This window comes from Perognathus longimembris, chromosome 1 (assembly GCF_023159225.1).
Source record: "Perognathus longimembris pacificus isolate PPM17 chromosome 1, ASM2315922v1, whole genome shotgun sequence".
Classification (NCBI taxonomy): Eukaryota; Metazoa; Chordata; class Mammalia; order Rodentia; family Heteromyidae; genus Perognathus; species Perognathus longimembris.
In genome coordinates this window covers 22,139,774-22,167,279 of record NC_063161.1, presented here as the reverse complement: position 1 = coordinate 22,167,279, position 27,506 = coordinate 22,139,774, and the positions used below count along the sequence as shown (strand labels likewise).

General features: G+C 35.4%; 1 protein-coding gene across 2 annotated transcripts; it reads right to left on the bottom strand.

Moving 5' to 3' along the window:
* Nucleotides 1–205: 205 nt before the first annotated feature.
* Dcn (decorin) lies at nucleotides 206–27,058 on the bottom strand. Of its 2 annotated transcripts, none has more exons than XM_048358370.1 (8): nucleotides 26,733–27,058; nucleotides 22,586–22,850; nucleotides 12,595–12,707; nucleotides 6,821–7,034; nucleotides 5,853–5,966; nucleotides 3,889–3,982; nucleotides 2,132–2,270; nucleotides 206–486 (listed from the first exon to the last, which is right to left on the bottom strand). In XM_048358370.1, exons 2-8 carry the CDS (start codon nucleotides 22,815–22,817, stop codon nucleotides 292–294), a joined length of 1,101 nt encoding a protein of 366 aa, XP_048214327.1. In that variant the 5' UTR covers nucleotides 22,818–22,850; nucleotides 26,733–27,058; the 3' UTR covers nucleotides 206–291. The 2 variants fall into 2 exon arrangements, with proteins under 2 accessions (XP_048214327.1, XP_048214336.1); XM_048358379.1 differs by lacking the exon at nucleotides 26,733–27,058 and adding an exon at nucleotides 23,671–23,843.
* Nucleotides 27,059–27,506: the final 448 nt, after the last annotated feature.

Genomic DNA, 27,506 nt, shown 5'->3' with positions numbered 1-27,506 from the left:
TTACTCTCAACTTTTACATTTGGCAAAATAACACAGTCTCAGTTAACCATCAAGAGAAAACTTCAAAGATGATTCTGAACATGGCAGGCAAAATAGTTTTTATTGTAGGTAATTACTGAAACTGCATATGTGGCTGTATGCATAGTAAGTCATGTGGGAAAAGCATCCAAAATACAGTTAAAGTTTCCAGTATCTAGCTTTCATATTTTTGTAAATTTTATTAATTATATATTTTAGCAATGACATGAACAGGATTTTGCCAGGTTATACAAATGAGGGCTTTCTTGGCTATTACTTGTAGTTTCCGAGCTGAATGGCAGAGCGCACATAAACACATCGGAAAGTAGATGGCTGGATCTCCCAGTACTGGACAGGGTTGCTGAAAAGACTCACTCCCGAGTAAGAAGCCTTCTTGGTGTTGTATCCAGGAGGGCAGAAATCATTTGACCCCACTGAAGAGATGTTGTTGTTATGCAGATACACAACCTACAACAGGAAAGAACCAAGAGAATGCTTATTTTTCCCTGGTTATGCTGGGGCTTTCAGGTGAACATTGTTGAAAGACTTTCATCCTTCAGTTTAACCTTAACACATTTCACATGAAACTTGTGGGATTTTTTTTCCTCTTGCCTTACTCTTCCTCATCTCAGAAATTTGCATGTGGTTTATTCTAATGGCTCAGGCTATAAACATAGTCATGAAATTGACCTCCCTTTCTCATGAATTCTCTACCTGATCCTCAAATCCTTCAAACTGTATTCTTCAGTTTGTTTCCTTCTGTCTGCTCCTCGGTCTTGGCCCAAGACTCTAGAATTTTTCCTGAATTATTGAAATTGCCCCAATGGTTTTCCTCTTTCCTAATTGGCCTTTTTTTTTTTATAAGATCAACAGTTTTATTTGATGTCATAGAATAAATCTTTTTTTTAAAGATTAATTAGATGTAAGTTTTGAAAAAAGAACATTTAAAAAGGAGGCTGAATATCTTCTCTGCCCTGGCACTCCCTTTTCTTGTTGAGAAGTCTCAAGTTCTCACAATTGCCTGAAATGCCTACTTAGTTTGACATCCTTCTGCCCTAACCTCATCTCCTCAAACCAAACATCTGAAAAGCTTGCTACTCCCTTTATAAAAATGTGGCCCTTATTAGCTTGTCACACACAGGTTTCCTCTCCCTGTAATAATCTCTTCTAAGACATCTGCAAAGCTTGCTGCCTGTTGTCATCAATATCTTCCCAGGTCATCCCAATCTGCCATTCTTTATCCCAACTTTATTCCTTTATGTTTATTCATAGAAATGATCACTAAAGTGACATATTATACATTTACTTGTTTTACTTTTTTACTAAAATATTAATTACACAGGGGAGGAAAAGATTTCATTGTTACATTCCCACACGTTTACAATGTTTCCAATCCATTACCCTATCTTTCCTTTTCCCTTCTCCTTCCTGCTTTCCCAAAACAAGTTGTTGATATATACTGATCTTTGTTTTTCTCCTGTAAATTAAAAATTCCATGAAGCATGACCCTATTTTCTTTTTCTTGGCTACATTCTCCCTTCATTACTAAAATATAAACTACCCTGCTTTGTAAAAGACATTGGAAGATTATAGTACATTCAAAAATACAATACTAATTTTAAAAAGTAAGAGACTAGACAAGGCTAAAATAAATATCTAAATGGAAATATTAAAAGGATCTCTGAGCAATAAATTAAATATTGTATTATCCATTCTTGTATTGAAAGCCCAGTTCTGGTATGTTTGGCCTCTTTGGATGGTGACTAGGTTACAAGAGAAGGAGATTATTATATGTAGGGATTATTGCACCTGTAAGAAGCCAGAAAACTAGCTAGTACTATTTTTTGTGATTGGAGAAAAAAACATGCTGTTGACATTCCGAATTTTGCAAGAGTTATTTCACTAGGACCACCCTGATCATGGCCACCCTGATCTTAAGACTTCCAGTCTGGAGAACTATGGGAAATAAATATTTGTATTTCCAACCAACCAGTTTATATTATTGTGTTATGACACCCCAACTGGTTGTGACACTGAATAAAAAGATTGCTAGCATATTAGGAAGCAGCACGACTCTGAATATTTCTCCCAATCAGCAGTGAGTTGGCATTACCTGAATGTATTTATGCTCTGCCAGGCCACCGGGGACTCTGATGAGCTTGTTGTTGTCCAGGTGAAGCTCCCTCAGGTGAGGAGTGTTAGCCAGAGAACCATTGTCCACGGTAGAGATGCTGTTAAAACTCAGCCCCAACCTGCAACCGAAAGCAGAAAGCTCAGGTATGCCTATCTTACCAGCAGTCTGTGATTAAGCCAGCACATAGAAAGGGCATTTGTTGGCACGGCACCCATGGTTCTCTGTGCTTAGAATGCTTTTCCAATCTTTCTGAGCCTAGACAAAGGCGGTTCTTCAGATCTCAGCTCAGCATAATCTTTGAAACGATTTGCACAAGACTACCTGGGTACCTCTCAAATGCTCTGTTCTCTAACTTCTTGAAAAACATGAGGGACTATGGTTTGAAAGTCTCTGTACTTCCATGTCTCTCCATTGGAATAGGGACTGCCTTTCAGTATACTCAATACTAACAGTGTTTATCAAGATAAGTATCTAGCTGAATTAATTATGTAGTAAATTCCTTTGAGAAACAGCTAAAGGAAATGTCCCATCATTTTGATTACTTTGAAAATGAAAAAATTATGCATTTATCATATCAATGTTTTATTTATCATATCCACTGAAAAATTAAAGGTACAACATTCCAATCAATTAACCTACTTTCTACAAGGGTTAATAGAATGAGTATGCTACTTTAGTTTGAAAGAGTTCCTATATGCCATTAACAGTCACTCTCAGAATCTTTCTAGTGCCTAGTACTCTGGCCTCCAGCTCAGAGCTTTGATTCAGGGCTTGTTCCTTTGACAAATACTTGGGCTTATCCATTTAAATGAAATGCATAATATATGAGGGTTCTGAGGCTGTGGTATTCTTTTGTAGTAAATGGAACTCCAGGACTGGATGTGGACTTAGACATGGTTGACATGACTACAGCTGTTCATTCTAGGGATCAAACTATAAGCAGTCAAGCCAAAAGGCAGAGGAGAACCAGGCATTATGATGCAGCAAAATATTCAAACAAAATGGAGAGCTCCTAGGACAGAAAGAAGAGTTTGTTAACGTCCTTCAAATGCCAGTAAAGAGGAACTGGACCTCTATTGTATGTTTCCCTGCACCACCAGTGATTGCCTCTTTTTGACCTCTCACAGTTTTTATTTTTAGTACCAAAATACTAATGAGCAATAAAAAAGTATAACAGTTTGATGGTGAAATAGAAAGATTAATTTGGATGAAATACTTTAAAGAAATGTGCTTGGTAAGCTCAAAACTACAGAAAAATGGCACCAAATTTTAGGGGGAAAAGTCAGGCAACTTTTAAAAAGTGTTTTTCAAAATATTTAGATAAATTGGAGTTTCTATTAGCATTTTTATGGTATTTAGCTATTTACTATTCAATTTGATATAAAATATATGGAATGAATGAATTTCAAAATCTCCATATAATTTTCAGGAAAAAAAGCTTTCTTTGAAAGAAGCAGACATACAATGCCTGATTTACTAGCTCTAGAACTTTAAAATATTTTTTACCCCAATAGCTATTATCACCATGATTAACACTGCGAATTATAACCCAGAATAATCTTGGGCTGATTTTGCGCTTACAAGGTATACATTATTTTGTTTACCTTTTGTTTAAGAAATAATCAGATAAGCTGAAATTTAGTCCAAGGAAACGGATGTCATAAAAAATAAATCAAATCAACCACTGTGTCACATGTATACACTAGTTATACACAGTACTTAAAGGATGCTATTACTTAGCCAGATTATTCAGTCCTTTCAAACTAGATGCATCAACTTTGCTGATTTTGTTGCCATCTAGATGTAATTCAGTAAGGGAAGGAGGAAGACCTGGAATACAGAAATAAAAAATGCTAAATTATCAAAGAAGTCTCATAAGCAAAAGACATAGATTTAGTGGCTTTCTTAAGTCTTTGAATGACTTTCAAAGACTTCCCTTAATTTTCTGAATCACATACAATTTCAAAAACTAGTTAATTTGTCATGCTCTTCATTCCTCTTGTAATGTTGTAATTGTCATGGCAATTGCACAATTGGAGTGAAACACTGAATTACATAATCTTTTGTACTTTTTTTAAAGATCCCTTGGTAAAAGATACGATATAAAATAAAGAGATAAGCATTTGAATCCATATTTAATGAATTACATGTAAATTAAACCTACAGGGAAAAATTAGCCAGGTATTTTATTAGTATCATTAAGATTGACACTGATATACTGTCCTGGTCTTCAGACTTAATCTGTTTTTCTATAATATCATCAAATGCTTCAGCAATATGGGCTGAGCAGGAAGAGCAAAGCTGACTTGAACCTATTCAATCAGGATAATTTCCTAATACAAGAAGGGCAGAAACCTAGAGTCCTGTGATCTGCCATCTGTAGAGCACCTGGTAGAATAATTTCAGATTCAAAGTACCCATTAAACCTCTGGGAAATACTTTTTGAATGTCTGAGATTTCCAAAGAATTAATAATATAAATATAAAAGTTAAAATATTTTCATTTCCTTTTTCCATCTGAAAATGTATCATGTTTTTCTAGAGCTTTTTAATAATGCACTGTTTCACTTAAAAGAATACCAAAAACTACAAAGAAAATAAGAAATTGTTTCCACATAAAACTAACCTCTGACTGGCAGAAAGTTTTGGTTCTTTGTAATATTTGGTAAGAAATTTTCAATCTGTCCCACTGTATAGTGTTAATAGTTTTGTTTAGTGTAATGATTTCATATATATTTAATTTAAAAAACTATTATGCATCTTCATGGGAGAATGTTGTGTTAGCAAGATGCTATGGAAATAAACTACTTATATACTTATATATATATTTATTATATCTCAAACAATTAATGGTCAGTAATCAACTATTAATTGGGCCAATTAATGATAATTTAGATTCAAGCAAAGAGATTCTCAAATCTATATTCTACAGTGATCAAGACTAAGTAAGTATGACAGAGCCCTAATTCCAGATATAATTGGATGTGAACAATTCACAATTCCAAAGCATTGGAAGTTCAAAGTAAGATATGGATCAATTTCATACATATTTCATATACTTCCCCTCCCCCCTAAATTACCAAGGAACTTCTTTTTTTATGCTTATCAATACTGAGTGTCATTCCTATGCATACTAGCCAGGGTCTGTTTTAGAAAGAGCTAGGCTTTTTTGTGATATCATAATTACATAATTTAAGCTCATTTACAATTAGGTCATATCCTGGAAGAGACTTCATAAAAACTTTATCAATTTTTTGGCTGGGCACCAATGGTTCATGTCTGTAATCCTAGCTATTCAGGAGGCTGAGATCTGAGGATCAAGTGAAGTTCGAAGCCAGATCAAGCAGGAAAAATCTGTGAGACTTATCTCCAATAAATTACTCAGAAAAACCAAAAGTGGCACTATGGCTCAAGTGGTAGAGGACTGGCCTTGAACTGAAGAGTTTAGGGACAGTGCCCAGGCCCACACTTCAAGCCCCAAGACTGGCTAAATAACTAACTAATAAAGGCTATCCGTTTTCTTCACATGCCTGGCTGGCCTAGTAGTCAGACAGGCTCAGTAGAATCAATTCTAAAACAAGAGAATTCACTGGGCATAATATTGCCCACATGGGTTACAGTTTAAATTTCCATAACAAACAAAAAGTTTCCACAACAAAACAGGAATAATTCATGTAACATTTTGGAGAATTTTCTGTCACCTTGAGGAATGGTGGTAATGTTGGTGTCAGCAATACGGATATAAGACAGCTTCTTCATTCCCTGGAACGCTCCGTTTTCAATTCCTGAGCTCTTTAGTGGGTTGGTGCCCAGTTCTATAAATGTAATGAATGCAAGGCATTTAGACAAATTTGAAGATATCATAAGGAAGAACAGTGTTTCATCTAAGATTCTGAAAAGAACTTTGGTTAAATAACATCTAGACTGATACACAAATGAAAAGTAAAGAGCATGCTCTTCAGAAGAATCAAAAATGGAATAAAACTTTGCTTACTTAAAGAAACAAAACCAGTTGTGGTGCTACATGCTTGGAATCCTAGCATCTAATTTTAGCAGCAGTTGGAAGAAGATGGATCACAGATTTTCAGTTTGACCCTGTCTCCAAAAGTAAATGGATAAATAAATAATGAACAAATATGTGATTTATAAAAAGATAGCCCCATCACTTCTTATAGTTTGTCAGTAAATAATTCATGTTAAAACAAGTGGCATTACTTTCCCAACATACTTCATAAATGTTGCCAAAGGAAGTGAAGGTAGAATTTTATGATTCAATTATAAAAGGATTTTTAAACCACATGTTCAACCATGATGAAGCGTTATAACCATTATTTTAAACAAATTATATGGTTACTTACAACACAAATCTCTACTAGGTAAAGTATCCCAAAATACTTATATTAAGACTACTTAAGTCCATTCTGAATTCTTCATATACCACAAAGTGACTTTAGTCCTGGATTTTCCCGTTTTCAGATCCTCAAGGTCAAGGAGATAATCATCATCGTAAGGCATAGAATCCCATTTCTCCTGGCCAAATTACTATAATTTCTACAGCCTTTAAGCACAATAGGCTGCAGGTCATTCACCTTCTTGCAGCTAAAGCTTACTTGAAATCTCTCAAGGTGAACCTTCAATCCTGGTCTTCAAGTTATAAGAATATCTGTACCTATGACAATCATCTGGTTCAATCCATTGAACACAGATTTTCGCACTTTGGTGATCTCATTCTCATGGGCGCGAAGCTCCTGAAGAGTTTTGGGCATTTTTTCTGGCAATTCCTTCAGATGATTCTTGGACAGATAAAGTCGTTCCAGTTTCACCAGTGGAGTAAATGCTCCAGGACTGATTTTGCTAATTTTGTTGTTGACAAGGATCAATGCCTGTAAACAGAAAAAAGAAAAATGTTTCTCAGATTAAAAGCATCCAACATGCACACGAGTATGTTGTACAGTGCATACATGCATAAGTACATGTATGACATTAATTCTACTCATGGAACAAGCACTAACTTGGAAATTTACAGGAAATTATAAAAATAAAAGCAAGTGAGTTTAATGTTTGTATGTGTAAAACAATGCATATGCATATTATAGATAGATAAATGTAGATCAGAATAAATGATCCTAAAGGTTGGAATTACTAGACTCATGCATGAAACCTATAATCAGCATCATAGAATTTCATCTCCCTCTTTGGTTTTAGGCATTCAGATGCTTTTTCGTTGATGGATTTTACAGCTTGCTACAGGAGAGTGGTGCCAACTTATTCTATGCTAGCAATGCAAGAAAGTAAAGTTTTACTACTATAGCCCAAAAACATGTTATCTTTTTTAAAAAAACTTTTTTACATACTAATATTACTTATAGTTGTTGCTTTCTTTGCATTTGTCATTTTAAATTATTTTAATTTTGTAACATTTACTACATTTTTGATGAAAGACATTGCATGTTCACAAAGGTTTTTCTCATATGTATTAAATTTGTATATTTTTTAACATTGGCTTAGATGTAGTCACTCTGACATGAAAACATTAATAGATTTTTATCTCTTGGATTCTTCTCCTTGTATAACAAATATATTAATGGCTTTGATCATTTTCTGATTTGTATCCCAGTTCTCTTAAGGTAAGAAATTACTTCTAACCAGGTGTCAGTGGCTCGCATCTGTAAGTCTAGCTACTCAGGAGGCTTAGATCTGAGCATAGAAGTTCAAAACCAGCCCTGGCAGAAAAGTCCCAAAGTCCCATCATGAGGCTCTTATCTCCAATTAACCACTCAAAAAATGGAAGTGGCAATATAGTTCAAAGTGGTAGTCTTGAGCAAAAGAGCTCAGGGACAGCACCCAGGCTCTGAGTGCAAGCCCCATGACTGACAAAAACTAAAAAAAGAAAGGAAGGAAGGAAGGAAGGAAGGAAAGAAGGAAGGAAGGAAGGAAGGAAGGACGGAAGGAAGGAAGGAAGGAAGGAAGGAAGGAAGGAAGGAAGGAAGGAAGGGAGGGATGGAGGGAGGGAGGGAGAGAGGGAGGAAAGAAGGAAGAAAGGAAGGAAGGAAGAAAGAAAAGAAGGGAGGAAGAAAGAATTTTTTTTTACTTAGAGATATATTTTTGCAAGTATGTGAATGGAGAAGGGTGAGATAGGAATGGGGATATTCAGACTGTATCATTTTCTATATCCAAAATGAAATGTTTTCTGAAGGCAATAGCTAACTAATCTGTGTAGGTTCTCATGTAGTTCACATTATGTGATGAACTACAATTTATTACAAATTGTATTATCTTGCATCCATTTATTACATCTTTAATACAAATTTCCAAGTGATTCTAATGAATACTAGCGGAAAATTCAAATACTTTCTTTGGCAAAATAGGAAATTGATATTAGCACTTTTTGGTTACTCTTATATTTAAAAGAACTTATTGCACACTCTCAATCAGACTACTCCCTTCTAAGCACAACTTTGCTGTGTGACTTTGAGAAAGCAGATAAATCCACTATTTCCTGTTTCCTCATCTACGCAAACAGCTATGAAGTCCATTCAATGAACAAAAATAAAAATGGTTGTGAGGATTAAATAAAATATGTAAGATATTAAGAATCATTATTACTACATACCAATTTGTTACTATTCAGTCATTGAGACATTTTATTTTTAATTTATATATAATTTCTTAATTATATTTACCTAGTCTTACTTCAAAAGAAATGTATTGCAGGCAACCATTTACTACATTACATTTTCTTTCTTTTTTATATTTTAATTTCTTTAAATAGTTATACAAAGGAGTTGCCATCAACAGAGCAATTTATGAATACACTTCCACTTGATCATTTTCTATTATTTTATAGATCAAGTTCATAGGTTCTCTCTCTATAAAACTACTCCGGCAATAAGAGTTGTAAATGAATAGTTATTGGAGAATAAAGGAGGCTTTGTTTTCTGTTTTATCTTTCCTATTGTAGTCCTTCATTGTAATTCTAGTAAAACTTTCCTAGATGAAATTATGATGCTGTATAATCACAAGGATGGAAAAGACCACAAATGAAAGGCTAAGAAAAAATAGCTGTTCAATATCTCCCACAGAGTTTGGCAGCTTTAATAAACCCTCACTTCGGGCTGGGGATATGGCCTAGTGGCAAGAGTGCTTGCCTTGTATACATGAAGCCCTGGGTTCAATTCCCCAGCACCACATATATAGAAAATGGCCAGAAGTGGTGCTGTGGCTCAAGTGGCAGAGTGCTAGCCTTGAGCAAAAAGAAGCCAGGGACAGTGCTCAGGCCCTGAGTCCAAGGCCCAGTACTAGCCAAAATAAATAAATAAATAAAAATAAAAATAAATAAACCCTCACTTCTTCCAGTGTATGCTTGAAGTAGAAAGAAAAGGATAATCAGGTTGACAGCTTAGAAACATGAAAAAAAAATGAGATAGGAAAAGAAAGAACACCTTATGACCAATATTGGATTTAGAGAGAATGCACAGAAAGATACAAAGAGCTTTGTAAATTATTCAGATGACACTGAAGTAGCTGTAAAGTTGGGAATAGAACAAAAGAAGTTTCATTCTTAAAAAAAGAATAGACTTAGGGTAAACTTATGCAACAAGAATGGGGCTTTTAACATGTATTATTTTATTGAAATTTATGGCACTCACTTGTCATTGCCATCTCTTTAAACTTATTTTAACCATAGTTTAAAAGTGCCTAACAAAGCTTGCCGCCTTAAGTACCAGTTCACTACCATTAAAACCTAAAGCTGAAAGTGGAGAACTGTGAGTAGGATAAATCAATATATTGATTATAGCATTTCCTTACATTCTATTGTTTTTAAAACTATTTTATTTAGAACTTTTCATCCTTACATGTGTTGTAAACTTAATTTCTTTATTTTGTATGTCCAATGTAGACTCCTCTTTTGAAGGGGCAGAGAGACAGGAGCTTGAATTTGGACGCCTTCACTCTTGGTCAGCTTGCTTGCTATGGCTAATGTGCTACTCCTTCAACCATACCTCCAGCCAAACTTTTTGCTATTTAATTGGAAATGTCTGTCTGACTTTCCATCCTGCTTGACTTTAAAAATTGCTGCTGCAGGTGTCAGACTCCTGAATATCAAAGATCATATGCATGTGCCACAAGTTCCTGGCTCAAAAATATTAAGGAAAATATTTATATTTTTAAAAATCTAAACTGGCCAGTGGCTCATGCCTGTAATCCTAGCTGCCAATAAGGCTGAGATCTGAGCACTTTGGTTCAAAGCCAACCAGAGAAGGAAAGTCCATGAGATTCTTATCTCCAATTAACTGCCAGAAAACTGGAAGTGGAGCTGCGGTTCAAAATGGTAGAGCACTAGCCATGAGTAGATAAAGCTCAGGGACTATGCTCAGCACTGACTTCAAGCACCAGGACCTGCACCAAGGATTAATAAATTAATTAATTAATCTGGTATATAATTAATGAAATTTTTTTCTGAACCTGGTTTAGCTTGGTGGCTGTTCGTGGGGGTCTGGGTGCTGTACCTGAGCTTCTGTTGCTCAGGTCTAATGCTGTACCACTTAGAGCCACAGCTCCCCTTCTGGTTTTCTGGTATTTACTTGGAGATAAGCATCTCAGGGACTTTCCTGCCCAGGCTGGCTTTGAACTGTGATCCTCAGAGTAGAGATCCTTCTGAGTAATAGGATTACAGGCATTATCTGTCTATTCTATAGTGTTATTCTTTGTGAACTATATTTCTTATTCTATTATGTGTCAGATCTTCATATTTTACCACATATTGTTTATTTCACTATATATTCCCTTAGTTATTTTATAATTACTATAATTAACATGAAAACTGAGTTTCCTATCTTTTACACTCAGCACTACATATGTATCTCCATAATATTCATTACAAATAAAACTACAATATTCAATATAAAAACCCTATTTTCTGAAAATTCTATTGCTTTATAATTAATTGTTTTTGTCTGAGACTAGGATTTGAACTTGGTATCTGATACTTGCTTTTTTTGCTCACAGACTGCTCTACAATCTGAGCCATGCTTCTGACCCCTATAGTGTATTTTTAATATTGAACAAAAAAAAAAACCCTACTTTTCAGACATTTCCACTCTTTAGGGAAAGTCTGACATCTTAAAGTTGTAGGCAGTAAATAAAATTCCTCCTCTCCAAGATGGCCCATCAAATATATCTAGTGACTCCTTTTCATTCAGCTTAGGCATCTAAGTCTCCATCTTTTGTACTTAGCATGCATGACTTTCAGATGCCCTATGCCATGATTGTCCTCCATATGCTCTGTAATGTCACTCATACCATGCTCTGCCAAGAATCACACTGTGCAAGTCAAGTGGCCCAATACAGCCACAGGGAGATTTTCATAGCATAACTTTTGGACATTGCTATCTGTATTACATGTATTAAATGTGCAACAATAATCATCCTATAGACAAACAGCAGCTAGATTTCATGACAAATATCAGAGTTGCTCTGGTGCTCAGTGTGAACAGATAATCCATTTACCTTTACAGAAAGTTGCCTTGGGAGGTTTCACCTTATTAGATTGGATTGGCCATTCTCTCTACTGTATGACTTCTCTCATCTGCCATTGCATGCACTCTTTGTCCTTTTTGGACCTTCTCTGTGTTTTGGAAGCTGACCTCTGCATCAATGCTCTCAAGAATGTTTACCATAAGAGATATGTGCAGACAATTTGGAGGAAGAATCACATCTCAAATCTCTTGTGACTAACAACTCTTCAGACCTTCAGGTCCTTGTGCCTGTGGGTCAGGATGCTTCACAATGCTTTGTTGGTTCCCATACCCCTTGACAACAACATTCCTGCTCTAAAGTCTCCTCTAGGATATGCTTCTGTGTGTTCCATCTCTTTTCTGATATACTCCTGACCAGCAGACTGGATATTATTGTGAAGCACACATAAGTGGAAATACTGATAATCTGTGTGTCTTTATGTCTCTGTGTGCACACATGTGCCTAGAATTATATTTATTAAACACTATGTGGCTGCTTCATCTTGGTACCAAGAATATTTATGAAACACTTATTTGAGAATTTAGGAGATCATTCATACTCTTCTCAGAGAATGAATGAAAGGAAACAAATGAAATGAAATAATACTAAGATTAATGTATTTTGTAATTCATTCCAGTATCGAAGTACAATCCAGTTGAGAAGTGCATCTATTTTTTTTCATGAGTAAAAACATGCAAGGGGATTAAAATAGGAAGTGTTTTTTGAAGTAGATAATAAAGACCTGTGGAGGATCAGCAGAAATATTGGACAGATTTTTAGTGGCTAATTAATATGATATTCTGCTCATGTACCCTCAACTAAGAAGAGAATTGTGTGCTGGTTTCCAAGTACTTTTGAGTTCACTTCAGCTTTGAGTTGAAAAACTGTTTTCTATAAATGAATGGACAACTTAGAAGTTCTTACATGAAGATTCTTGAGGTTCTTAAAGTCCCCATCTTTGATTTCAGTTATTTTGTTGTTTTGCAGATCCAGTAGGGTTGTGTCTGGGGGGAGGTCTCTGGGCACTGTATCCAAACCTAGCATAAACAAAAAACAGCACACAACTTCAGAATCACAAAAGACAATTGTTGTTGTTTGGGGGTCTGAGAGTTTAGAAATACAATTTCTTCATCAGTTCATTATTTGATAGGCACCTGGGTTGCTTTCACAGCTTGGCTATTGTGAATAAAAGGACAATAAATGTGGGTACACACAGATGTCTCTTGTATATTGATATCAGCTCCTTTAGCTATTTCCCCAAGAATGATATGCTAGGATCATAAAGTAAGGCTGGTTTGGGTTTTTTTCCCTTTCTTTTTCATTTATCCTCCATACAGTGTTTGTAGACCTCTGTAAAGCAACTCAGAAGTTGCTCCAAACTTTATGCACTAGATGATGGCAATATAATAGGAACAGGCATAGGTTTACTGTGAATATAATTCATGGAAATACAAATCAATCTGCATCTATCCATCAGAAGTAAAATTAGAACAAAGCATAGTAACTTCTATGTTGAAAAAGTACTATTCCACCATTTTTTGAGTAAGCGTATACTCATGGTAATCATATTTCAATTTGCTTTATCTTTCATGAAAATTTAAAAAATCTAAAATTCCTTATGTCTGATGTTTTCGTTCATAAATCTTTGCTGTAATGACAATGGAGAACATATTACTTATTTAATGGCTTCTATCTCCATATATTTCAGTATCCGAATGCAGGTGATTCTGACTTCATATCTATATGCTACATAAATGTTGAACTCATTACAGATATGGTTTCCATAGAAATAGCAAGAGTGAAGTGTTGTCAGCAGTAAACAGTAAACCACCAGAACAGCTACCTCGTAGGAGGATATTTAATGGCACTATGCAATCATAATTACTGCCATTTTCAGAAATGTCAATTTACTAATTGCACACAATTAGAAGGAGCAGACTTCTGCCAAATCTTTGAAAATTAATGTTATCCAACCAAATAAAGACATAATTCCCTTTCATTTGGAATAGTTACTACCTCATTATTGCTTCTTTATTTTTTCAGTCTTAATTTCCATTTATGCTTACTTGTAGTCACTGGAAAACTTAAATTCTAGTTACATTCTTAACATTTTTTCAGTGTCAAGTGGCAATCAGCTACGGAAGGAAAGAATGATGTGTCTGAATGACAATTTTGATCATATTGTCATGCCATAATTTTATAATAACAAGAGTTGCTTAAGGTGAACTATATACTTTCTTTTTGAAGATGTAACAGATTTGTGATTTTTGCAGTTGAAATCTTGGAGAACTACTTTAATGATTAAAATTGTAATCCTGCTGGGGATATAGCCTAGTGGCAAGAGTGCCTGCCTCGGATACACGAGGCCCTAGGTTTGATTCCCCAGCACCACATATACAGAAAACGGCCAGAAGCGGCGCTGTGGCTCAAGTGGCAGAGTGCTAGCCTTGAGCGGGAAGAAGCCAGGGACAGTGCTCAAGCCCTGAGTCCAAGGCCCAGGACTGGCCAAAAAAAAAAAAAAAATACAGTGTAAAATTGTAATCCTGTTACATGCTCTGAAACAATCAAAAATACGTATGCCTTTGAGCAACTTCATATATTGACATCGCAATATTGATCATGTATATTTATAGAACTTTAGAGATTATTTTCAAAATTTTAAATGTTATCATATATTTCTCACTACCATGATGTGACAAAGTCAGTACAATGATTTCTAGCTCCCAAATAATGTTTTAGTAAAGGTTTCCTGATACATCCTTCTGGCTAGGCATGACAAATGGGACTGGAAGTAACATTTCTGGCCTCTAGCATGATTTTCTTTGCTGTTTTACCTTTTGGTACCCCTCCCCCCCCAAATTGTTATGACACCATATCCCTAAAATGTCACATATTTAAAAACTTAGACAGGGTGTTAGACTATTAACTAACATCTTAAAAAATAAAGACATCCGGGCACTGGTGGCTCACATCTGTAATCCTAGCTAATCAGGAGGCTGATATCTGAGGCTAACTATTCAAAGCCAACCTTGATAGAAAAGTCCATGAGACTCTTACCTCCAATTAGCCACCAAAAAGCCAGAAGTGGAGCTGTGGCTCAAATTCTAGCCAGAAGTGAAAAGATTTCAGAGATAGTACCCAGGCCCTAATTTCAAGCCCCAAGCTGGCACCAAAGAATGAATGAATGAGTAAATAAATAAATAAATAAATAAATGCAAACTATAATAGCAAATTTCTCCATTAATGAGTTCTTAGAATGTCACAGAGAAAAGGATCTATAAATATATGCTAAGTTTATGATTCCATGTGGTCTCATTATGAAGATATATATTAGTTTCTATCAACTGGTAATCTGTTTAGGTTTGATTTAAAATGGCACATATTTGGCTTTTTTTTTGGCCTAGTTTTGTTTGGTATAGTTTTTATTGGTATTCACTTCAGTAACTTGAATCCACAGATATAAGCAGTATATAACCAGAGAATAACAAGTAAACACAGATTATACATGCAAATTTGGGTTCACAAAGGTCACATGTGCAGGTACATGAATTAGAAGCGTGTGTCTAGAATTATGGCCAAACTTTAAAAAATGTAAAATTACATCTTGAAAATATGAAGAGATGGTTTACACACACTTCAAAAATAAAATGTTTCTTATACCAGAGATGTATGACAGCTATAGGATTCAAGTGACAAGCAGTAAGATCTCAAGAAAGTAATACTGGTCAAAGAGTGTATTTTTACATTTCACTGAAAGTACACTGACTACTGGAATACAAAATGGCACATATCACACATACCCGCTTTTGTATGTCCATGTTTGTGGCACCATTCCTCTGCTCCCATTTTTTTCCCCTAATTTTAAATACATCTTCTTTTAAATATGATTTTGTAACACATAACAAGTTGCTGATTTTTTTTTCAGGCTTGTTTTTTTTTTTTTTCTTTTGCCAGCCCTGGGGCTTGGACTCAGGGCCTGAGCACTGTCCCTGGCTTCTTTCTGCTCAAGGCTAGCACTCTACCTCTTGAACCACAGCGCCACTTCTGGCTTTTTCTATATATGTGATGCAGAGGAGTTGAACCCTGGGCTTTGTGCATGTTTGGCAAGCATTCTACCACTAAGTCACATTCTCAGCCCTTTTAGTCTTAGTTTTTAAGCTTATTAAGGAATGACTTTGTGCAACATTCTAAAATATTTACATGCACCAGAAATCAGGGAATACCTTAGCTAATTTCAATCCTCTTTTGTACAACTAAACACAAAACACAGAAGTCACATCGCTTACCAAGTTGTCCCATGGCTGGTAAAGCTACCTCTTGAATATACTGTGCTCATTCTGAGCCATTTATTTTGTTCACACAATGTATGTTTTATGCAAAACCCTACCTAGTAATTTCCTCCTACTTTTATTCTAACAATACTTTGAAGCTTACCTAGTTATCCTCTATCTTCTATAAATAACCAACCCCAAACCATAGATAACAGTGATCTCCTACCTCCAAACACTTGAAAGCTTATGATAAAACACCCTATAATTTCAGTGGGTTGTTTGTTTGTTTCTGCAAATTCAAGGTAAGCAGAAACCATTGTTTTGCATCAGGGTATTTCTGTTAGTTTTGTACACTAATATCTTTCTGTTGGATTCATTGAAAAAAGCAATAACACAGCCTTATTGTCCTATGTTAAAAGGTATAGGAGATTTGTATTACAAATATCTCCAACTTCTGCTTTTATTGGAGATACTTTCCTCAAAAATATTATATTTGAGCCAGGTGCCATTGGAAATTGAGATCTGAGGACCACTGTTCAAAGTCAGCCCAGGCAGGAAAGTCTGTAAGATTCTTAACCAGTGAACCACTAGAAAACCAGAAGTGGTGCAGTGGCTCAAAATGGTAGAGCACTAACCTTCAGCAAAAATGCTCAGGAACAGCACCCACGTGCTGTGTACAAGACCCATGACTGACAAATATATACATATATGTACATATACATGTATATGTATATGTGTGTGCATATGCGTGTGTACATATATCTGTATTTTCATATATATGTATGTCAAATTGTGTAAAAGGAACTTAACTTGACTTTCTTTGAAATACAGTTATTAAGGTAAATAAAACTATACTTAAGGTGTTACTGGAAAACTATTTCTGCTTTGCATTTTGGAAATGTACTTTGTCCCTCTTTCTGATTGACCCGGTGAGGACTAACACTCTTCTACTTGCTAATGTCACAAACCTGGTAAATACCTTGTTGACAAAAGGCCAGATTGTCCTGAAACATCATGCTTTCTTTTTTTGCTCTGTGGCATGGGTCCAAATTCAAAGATTTATTCTTGTTGATTTCAAACAAACTATACTTTTGCAATTGGACTTCAACTTAATAAATGAGACAACAGTAATACATGTACTTCAGCTTTTGGCATATCAACAAAATCACATTTAGGTTTCCTAGCTCCAACAAAATGTTCCTGCTTTAAGCAGGATGTTTTCCATTTTTCTTTTCCTTGTTAAAATGGCAGTTGGACTGTCATGTTAGTTAGACCAGGCCTCAGTAACAGAAGACTTCTCTCCTACTTCCACTCTTTCTCTATATATCTTTAAGACCCTGCCAAGCATAAGACATTTTTCTGAGTAGAAAATGTACAAAGACACATTTACATTGTACTTCCCTTCTGGTAGAGAAATTAAATCTATAAAGAGATAATTAAAATATACTACACAACTATAATATGTATATAATTGATTATTACAGAATCATCAAAGCAGGTGTAGATTAAATATAAAGCACAGAAACAGCAGAAATTGTTTCAAGGGTCTTTAGACTGTATTAGGTAAATTAAATCTTGGCTGTTGTAGCTCCTATTGGATTTCCTCCTTTCATTGACAAGATTGATTTCTTTCTGTTTTTATTTTTGAGTTCGTATATAATCTTGTAATTCTTGTGAAGAGGAAAGTTGAAAGGGTCTACAGTTCCTCACTTTTTCCCAGGGAATTGTCTAGCTAACCCATTTCTGTCATGTCCTGGGCAGCCAGGATGTTCCAAGGGAGAATGGATCACAGCTGCAATATCAGGAAGTGCCTTGATCCCACACAGCTGCTTCAATCTCCCTGCTGGGGCCAGGGAGGAAACCTGGGCTATGCCTGCTTTCAGCCATCATTAACCCCTTTGAGTCCAGAGTTTTGATTATTTGGTCATATTTGATCAATATTCCTATTTCATCCATGGGCTGCCCATTCTCGTCTTCTATCCAGTGAAAATATGGACTTCAACTGGGCACAGCCTTTTTCCTCTAGTATGTTTTGGGTGAACTCTTTCCATGCATCTAAAACTCAAAATCCAGGACACCCCATGCCCCCATTGCTGCAGAGCCCAGACAAAAATGATAGACAACTAAGTTCCTAGCACTCTGTCCTCCCCTATGTAAAATAGGCCAAGTTTATTTTTCCAAACTGATTTCATTTTCAATGAATTCTTTTATTAGAGAATAAGATATATCCCTGTTCACCCAAGGAGAAAGCAAGCTTTGAAGGCTTCAAAGTTATAAGTAGTAAATGGCAAAGTAGGCCTTGAGATCAGACGTGTACAAAAGCCCAAGTTCTCTCTACAATTAAATTTCAATTATTTACAGACATGATTATAGGAAAAATATTTGATACTTTACTTTAGATTGGAAAATAGAAAAAAATTGTAATAGGTATTTGACTTTGGGGGACTGATCTATCTTACAAAAATGACTTTGTATAAGATGAAAGTCATTACAGAAGTATACTACCTGGTGACATTTGATGAAAGGGTGACTGAACACAGAACAGAAGTAGGAGATAGAAGATAACAGCCTTGAAGATATCTAGCACAGAAAACAGAACACCTTATGAAGATCAACATTAGGACATTTAAAATGATTTCTAAGACTGAATTACGTTTGTCTGAGGATGGACACTTTCTGTTGATTGTTTCCATTTCTTGGCTTTAGGGAGTGGTGGAATGGTATGGTAGTTCTAGGTGTGTGTGTATGTGTGTGTGTGTGTGTGTGTGAGAGAGAGAGAGAAAGAGAGAGAGGGAGAGAGAGTGCCCTGGGGCTTGAGCTTAGGGCCTGGGCAATGTCCTTGAGCTCTTTTGCTCAAGGATAATAAATTATCACTTGAGGCACAGCTCCACTGCTGGCTTTTTAGTTATTAATCAGAGACAAGAGTTAAATGGATTTTCCTGTCTAGGCTGGCTTTGAACCATGATCCTCAAGTCTCAGCCTCCTGAAGAGCCAGGATCACAGCTGTGAGCCACTGGAGCCTGGCTGTAGTTTTCTTTTTAAGTTTTTGAGGACACTCCATACTGTTTCCCATGCTGATTGTACTAGTTTATATTACATTACCACTGTCAGTACTCATTTTTGGTGTATCTGTACTGGGGTCTGATCCCTGATCCTTACACTCTAGTATGCTTTTTTTTTTTCTTTCCTCACAGCTCTAATCCCATTTGTCTGATTTCCTTTAACTGAAGGATGGATACAGAAAACATGATATAAATGCACATGAAACAACAATAATAAAATGGTAAGTTTTTAAAAGGATTGAAATCCTGTTGAATGCATCAAGAATGGAACTGGAGATCACAATATTCAGAGAAGCAAGTGAGGCACAGGGAGACAAGTACTACATATTTTCATTCTTAAGTTTGTTTTCTTTTTTTTTTTTTAATAGAATTTGCTTTCAGAGAAGTTGAGAAATTAATGGGGTAGGTAACGTTCAACTAACATACCCTAAATTACAGTTTGATAGGGATAAGAATTTGTGCTTTTTCACTTTAGGTTGACTATTAATTAAAAAAAAACAGTGTAACATAGATTTATCAAGCTAGAAGAAAGATGTTTGAGGAATAAGATTTGGTCAAACTGGTTTATCATCATACAGAATACACTTGTTTCAAAACATCATATTGTAGCTAACTAACCTGCACAACTTTGACAGGTCTAATTATCAGTTAAAATGAATTTTTTAAGGAATGAGGTGTATGTTTGTTTTATTAATAATTTGTTTATCCTATTATTGCTGTTATTTTAAATAATGTTATGATTGAGTAAATAGTTTTATGTCTGAAAAGTTACATAAAGAAGAAAAAATACTGATCTTATAAGACCTAGATTCAAGTTAAAGGCTAAATCATAACAAGTTCTGAAAATAATTTGGCAATTTCCTGTAGACATTTCTAAGTTGCCTATGCTCTAGAAAGCATGTTATAATTCTAACCCCATGAGTTAGAACTGTGGATGATAAGAGTAGATTCATTTTCCCAGAAGGACTTTAGTTTTCTCAGAGACTAACTCTTCATTTTTACTTTCCCACTTTTTACTGCTTATCTTTGAAAATGCTATTTTAAAATGCCTCATTGTTTAACTTTACCAGAAATATTTCTGATAACAGTCATGGCAACAAAAACTGTCTGAAGATTCTCAAATTAGTGAACTTGGAGTGTCCTTACACCACATTATAATGTTCAGTTTCAATCCATTGCTGATACCTTTGACATGATTTTTAAAAATCATGAAGCTAGTCCAATGCCTTCATCAGAGTCAGATTTCTGATTTGTCATGAAAGTAAAATGCAAACTTCATTTAAAATAAAACAAAACTTCAGTGAAGTAAATGTAAAACCAATCAACTGAATTTTAGATGGCATATGTAGAGAGAGGATAATAAATTCTTTTAGCCATGGCAGAAGAGATAAAAGGAATTTTATTTTATTTTGTTTGCTAATTTTTTCATTTACAGTATTGGGACTCAGGATCTTGCTACTCAAGTGCTATTTACCAGTTGAGCCATGTCCCAAACATTCTTTTTCTTTAATTTTTTTAAAAAAATAAAGCCTTAAACTTTTGTCCACGGATTATATTGGACTAATGTCCTCCTTTCTCTGTATCATACATAGCTGGGAATACAGGTGTGTGCCACAATGCTAAACTTGAATTCTTTAAGATGGGCTCTCATTAACTATTTGCCCCAGCTACCCTCTAACCACAAACATCTTGCTTTCTACTTTCTAAGTACCTGATAAAGTAAAAAAAAAAAGTTTTTTTTTTGCACAACATTCTTGGGCACTTGGTCATGTTAGTAACTTTAGAAATATTGTCTTGGGCTGGGAATGTGGCCTAGTGGCAAGAGTGCTTGCCTTCTACACATGAAGCTCTCGGTTCGATTCCCCAGCACCACATATATGGAAAACGGCCACAAGGGGCGCTGTGGCTCAGGTGGCAGAGTGCTAGCCTTGAGCGGGAAGAAGCCAGGGAACAGGGACGGTGCTCAGGCCCTGAGCCCAAGGCCCAGGACTGGCCAAAAAAAAAAAAGAAATACTATCTTAGTGTTATATATGTCAAATATTTTTCTTCAATTACTTATAATTTGGTATAATCCAGTCTCTCTAGATGATTGAAGGAGAGATAATAACACAAGAACAGCAGATTCACAAGAACAGATACCACCTTTGTCTTTCTCATCTATTTCTCCCATTGTTAAAGGCTCTTGTTATATTTTCTGGGTCAATGGATGAATTACTGAATGAATACACCAGTGGGAATAATCTATAGACTTTTGAAAGCCATCAAACCAATGTTGATTGGGGTTTTTAATTCAATACAGTATATATTCACATTGAAGAAACAATTTCTACTCCCTGCTAATCAGGAGTCAGTGGTAGGAAAATCATATTCCCAGGCTGGCCCAGAAAAAAAAAGTATGAGAAAAACAAACTAAAAACCTGACTTTAGTGGTAGAGTTCTTGCCCAACAAACATGAGGACCTCAGTTCAATCTTCAGTAATGCCAAAAACCTTTTGAAGTGTTTTGTCCTTGTTACTATTGAACATGTCTTCTATGTTTGTCTGAGTGGCACTATGTAATGTATTCCCTTTTTAGAAATTACTGAAATTTTCTTCTCCTGCAAAATATTATTAACAAACATGTCCTGAGTAAATACATGTTCAAGAAAGAAGTGCCATATATGCTGTGGAATTTCTTCCCTATAGAAACAAACAGGGCACCATGATCCTGTGAGAACTTTATTTCCCTTTGCAGTCAGAAAATATACCAAAGGAAAGAAGGAATGTGAATTAGCAGTCCTGTAAACAAAGTTAATTTCCAAACTAAGTATGGCTCTTCAAAAGTTTCTGGAGATTTATCTCTTAAGCATGTTGCTCTTAAAAATTCCAGGCCAAATTTTTCTTTTAAAAGGATAAATCAGACTATCTTTAGGGTGTTAGATGAAGGATACATGTTCCAGATTATATTGAATATTTACACTGTCCTTTGGTTATAAGTATTTCCTTGGAAACTTTGTAAACAGCTAGATTATACAATATCAAGGATAAAGACAAATTTAAGACCCAGAAATGAAAGCTGTGTCTCTTTACTGGGAAAATAACTATGTGTTGTAAAATCTACCTGGTTTTGCTTCTGAGAGCTGGGTTCTTTATGAATTAGTAATGCTCAAACTCCACTCTTTGGGACATGTTAAGAGTAGAGAGATTGTCCAGGTTTTTCTTAAGATCTAAGATTTCATGAAAATACATTATACAATTTAAAGGAACTATTACTTTGGGAACAGGACAGACGTTATTTTTTTTTCCAAATTTTACTTTGCAAAAGGGGCCATGAAACCCTGGGAAGAAAAAAAGAACTATAAAAAATGATTAGTGAATAAAGACAAAGTGATGGATCATGGCTTTAGAAAGTAAATAAGGGAAAAAGTAAGACTGTGTGTCTCAACCTTCCAGGCCTCTTCTCTTTCCATCCTACCCTGCTTCCTTTACTTCTAATTGAGTGGCACTGTCTCTTGCCTTTTGAAATGAAATGCCAAACTCTCAGAGCAGCCACTGCAAGGAATAAGATAAACTAGTTGGCAATGGAAACCTGTAGCCCACTTACCCAAATCAGAACACTGTACCACTCGAAGGTGGCATTGACAACGGAAGGGGCATACGGGTCCTAGGAGCTCCTGGTCTGGTAGCTCAGGAACTCGCTCAGGAACTCGCTCAGGAACTTCTGGCTCTAGTCCAGATGCCTCATCTTCTAGCATAAAGTCAAATAAGCCTTTCTGTTGAAATGGTCCAGCCCAGGAAACTTGTGCAAGCAGGAGGAAGATGAGAGTTGCCTTCATGTTTTATCTCATAGATTTTCACAACCTGAGAACCTAGGAAACAAGTCAAAATTTTAGGAAATTATGCAAATGTCATTTCTTATATAGCCCACAGAAGAGTGAGCTGTGAGAACTGTGTACAAAATATCATTTCTTATGAGGAAATTGAGTATGAAAAATAAATTTGAAATGTGATAAAGCAATTATGGTCACACTTGCATAACCAATTACTTACAAATACAAATCTGAATATCATTAAACCCATCTGTTTGAATCTGGGGGTCTGACCTAAGATGATACATTCTGCACCCTCATCATATGCAAACTGAATTATAATAATACATATGAATATAAAAATATATGTAGATATAATAAATTATGCATATGTGAATATAATATATCATGTTGGACTTTGGATGCTCACTCAACACAAGTTATGCTACCAACATAAAATATTGGCTATACACATGCCCGATTTCCAATTCCTACCTCATAAACATCATTGCAAGCCAAGCTCATCTCTCCATCCTTTCCATCTGGATCTGGCTCTGCTCATCACTCTATGAGCTATTGCAAGAGATCTGAACTCATTTCTGCCTTGAATGTGTTGTCTACTCCAGCTCATCTTCCTCTCCACTGCACAAGTCCCCTTCTGAACAATTCAAATTTACCCTATTAAGTTCCATAGCCTACCATTTGCTAACATCTCCTGCCTTTCAATCATGTCCATAGTCACTAAGGTCACCTTGGTAGGAACCCTCATAATTTGTTGCCAACAGCTATTTCTAGCTACATTTCTCTCCATTTTGTATCTTCAACAACCAGGCCTCACCTCAGTCCTGCATGCTATCCACCTTGCTATTTAGACACCTACCTTGGAAGCAAATTGGAAAGATTAAATGAGATACTGGGAGTCCCTGCAGTATTCCCTGATTCATCCAGCAGGATGCTGCTCCTCTGTGTCTTCTGTGCTCCCAGACCACACTGCTCTTTAACCTCTTTTAAAGAACTTATCACCTTATATTGTGATTTGTTTTGTGTGCTTGCTCTGTCCCTACATCATGATGTGCTCCTTCAGGGCGTGTCTTATTATTCCTTGTTCTGTCCCGGACCTTGCACAATATTTTGAACACAAATGACTCAATTGACCATCAGTGATTACTAATAACATAATTTATTCCATTGGTTCCAAGGAATACACTTGTCAGACTTTTTTAAAATCACACAAAATTGTTGTTTTTCATTAGCAAATTTCTAGCATAAAATGTTATCAAATGAAAACATCTATTTGATATTAGGAAAAAATCAAGTGAAAACCTGAACTTGGTATGAGAAAAAAAATAACCTCTATGTATACAACTGCTGGCTAGAATCCCAACTCATTATTGTTAATAAATGAAGAAATCTGCACAGAAGTCTTGACTTTTTATGTTATTTTGTTTACTAAAATTACTTAATTTTGTTAGAAAGGTATACTTCTGTAAAATCTACAAAATATTCATTCATTCATTCAATAAACGTGTGTGTGTGGTTTGTGTGTGTGTGTTGTTAATATGGCTGATGTGAACTAAAGAACTATAAGTAACAACTGTATGTAACAAAAAAGTATTTGATTTTATAAGGAAGAAAGTGTATGGGTATGATATAGAATGTTTTGGAATTCCACTAAAACTTTTTTAAACATGTCGAAAATGTATTTGGATGTTACCTTAGTTTCATGGTAACCATTTAAAATTATACATTAATAAGAATCTGTATTGACGCTGCATATTCATTCCTAAAATTTAACAAACTTGTTTTGAGTCATGTTATTCAATGGTAGTATATACAAACCAGGAAAAGAAAAACAACTTTGCATGGATAACCTGAATGAATCTTCTAGAAGATTCTGCCAAAGCTACTAAGGAAACATTTTCCAATTAGGAAAATTATACCTTTTTTTTAGTTTATGTTTGTATCTTTAATATTGAAGTATGTCCAAGGCAGTATACACAGCATAATTTGTAGCTTTTCATTTTTAAAATAGGGAAAATCATTCACACTTCTCTAAGTTTGACATCATTTTTTTTTTTTATGTAGGATGCAACTCTAACCCAATTGTGGAGTTCCTCTTTAAGAGTGGAGTATTGCTTTGGCAGCAAGCACAGTTACTTGAGGTTCTTCTTTAGGAGGTTTTCTGTCTGTTTTTCATTAAATGCAATGTTTACCACAAGTTTGCTAGCCTTGCATGTTTAATATCTTTTAATTTTAGGAGAAATATGAAGTAAAGTAATTGCAGATTTAATAAATCGCAATGAGAGTTAATGCAGATGTCTTTTTCTAATCTTCTTTCCAGGGCAAAAAATGCCTGGTGGTTTCACTATTGAACATTAGTTAGCTCAGAGAAAACAGATCTGTGTGTACATTTGTTTACTCCTGTTGAAATGGACAAATTTTCTGCACAAAATTCTTTACTTTAAAGCTGAATAAAACCAGACATCATAGAGCTTCAATAACCTGTTATGATATTCATTTAGGAGTGTGTGTGTGTGTGTGTGTGTGTGTGTGTGTGTGTGTTGTAACTTCAAGGGAAGAGTGCTATACTAGAAAGAACATGCAAATTCTTCCCTTAAATACTTGTTTTAATTAAGTGTCATGATACTTGGATACCAAACCTACTAGAACAATTAATGTGGGCTGTTGATATTCATTTTTTTTATCATTTTCTTTCTTCCTTAATAAATCCTAAAATAAACTGAAAACTGCAGTAGCCCATCAGCCTACTACAATAAGATTCTCATTTTGATGATGTTCTTTTTATATCTCACCTAAACTCTTTATCTCAAAATATGTATAAATTCACAGGGTTCACAAGGCTGGCTAATAATGTGCCTTAAAATTATTTGATCAAACATAATATTTGGTGACTTCCAAATTTGCTTGATCCAATTTAATTAACTATATGATTCAGATCAACATTTGTTTAGTGTTATTCATACCTTTGATATAGTTTTCAGAGTCAAGTTTTAACCCTTAAGAGAAAAGTGAATCTGTAAATACAGAGCAAAATTAAAATCCCACAGCTTTAGGGAAATCCACAACTTGAATAGTAAGACAAATAACTAGAAAGTAAATAATAAAAGCAGCAATCATCCATAAATAGGAGAAACTGAAACATTTGGCTTTTTTTTTCTTACTACATTACTGGTAAATACTGCAAGGGGAAGAAAAAGCCACAGGTATTTACATTTCTGGGATTCATTTAACTAGTGATCATCAGGTTACCCTATTTTAAAGTTGGAAAAACTTAGTTCACATTTTTATTCCATACTCAATGTGTCTTATAAAACTTCACATACACTGAACATTCTGACAGGATGCTCATTTGTATTTAAGGAATTGTTCAACTGCAAGAATATCTCAGCTTTTTAATACAAAAATGTTTCCAGTGTTTCTTTTGTCCTCTCATAATAACTTGCCTTCATTTCTGGGGTTGTACAAAAATAATTTCAATCTCTACAACTACAGAATTCACTTCCCTGAGGTTTTGGAAGTTTTTAAATTATGGAGGAATTGAGTAGGAGACTAAGCATTTAAATATCCAGTCTAACTGCAAATAACGTTAGTTTAGAATAATTTTCCCCTGAACAGCCGACAGTCTCATCATAAACATGAATGTACATAGTTACAATGTTAGGCTAAAGTAGTGTTTTGTTTGGATTTTTTTTAAACATCTTTGTAAGATCAGAAAAGAAAGCATGGAAACAATACATCCAACCCTTTTCCCAAACACTTCTGCTATCAAGCACTGTTTGCTCAAACTATTACATAAAGATTAGTCAAAGTTTAACACAAATTTTTTTCTTTTTTCTCACCAAATATTTCCTTTTGCTCACCACTTGACCCACATTTTTTTTAGAATGTAGCAGAGTTCAGGACAATTATTGAAAGCCATACCTTTTCAATCCGGGTATTTGCCACAGGAACTCTCAAAGAAGAGATGTAATTACACTAAATATTCAGCCCAGCCACAGTTTGCAGGTGTGGAAAGGAGGAGGAGGAGGAGGAAGAGGAGGAGGAGGAGGGGGTAGATGCTCCTCTGTGGCTGTCACTAGGTTGAAATTCTCCTGCTTCTACTCCATAGCACAGTTAAAAAATAAGGTTTCCCTCAATGAACACAATCCAGCTGACACCCACATTAGATCATATGGTAATGATATGTCTCTTGTAGGGTAGCCAGAAACTTTATCGGTCTCTTTCTCTCTCTCTCTCTCTCTCTCTCTCTCTCTCTCTCTCTCTCTCTCTCTCTCTCTCTCTCTCTCTCTCTCTCTCTCTCTCCCTCTCTCCCCTCTCTCTCTCCCTCTCTCTCCCTCTCTCTCCCTCCCTCTCTCTCTCCCTCTCTCTCTCGTTTGCTTTATTCTTTTTGCATCTGTTCAAGATTTGAAAACTTTTGTTTGTTTGTTTTTGCAGAATCATGGGGCACCTTAAATTGAAATTTGTCTTATCGTTGATTCTTTCTTTAAAAGACTGAAAGTAAAGAGTTTGCAAGCCCCTCCCTGCCCCCAGCCTCAGTCCATTATCCACCCTTCAGAACTTTGTTTAGAACTAGTACTATTTATGATACATTTGAAAAGATGACTTTTTTCTTGCTTTCCAAATGTGTGTTAGTCTGAAAACTGGAATGAAATTAATCTTGAAGTTGTTTTAAAGGTGGCCCATAAAAAAATAACT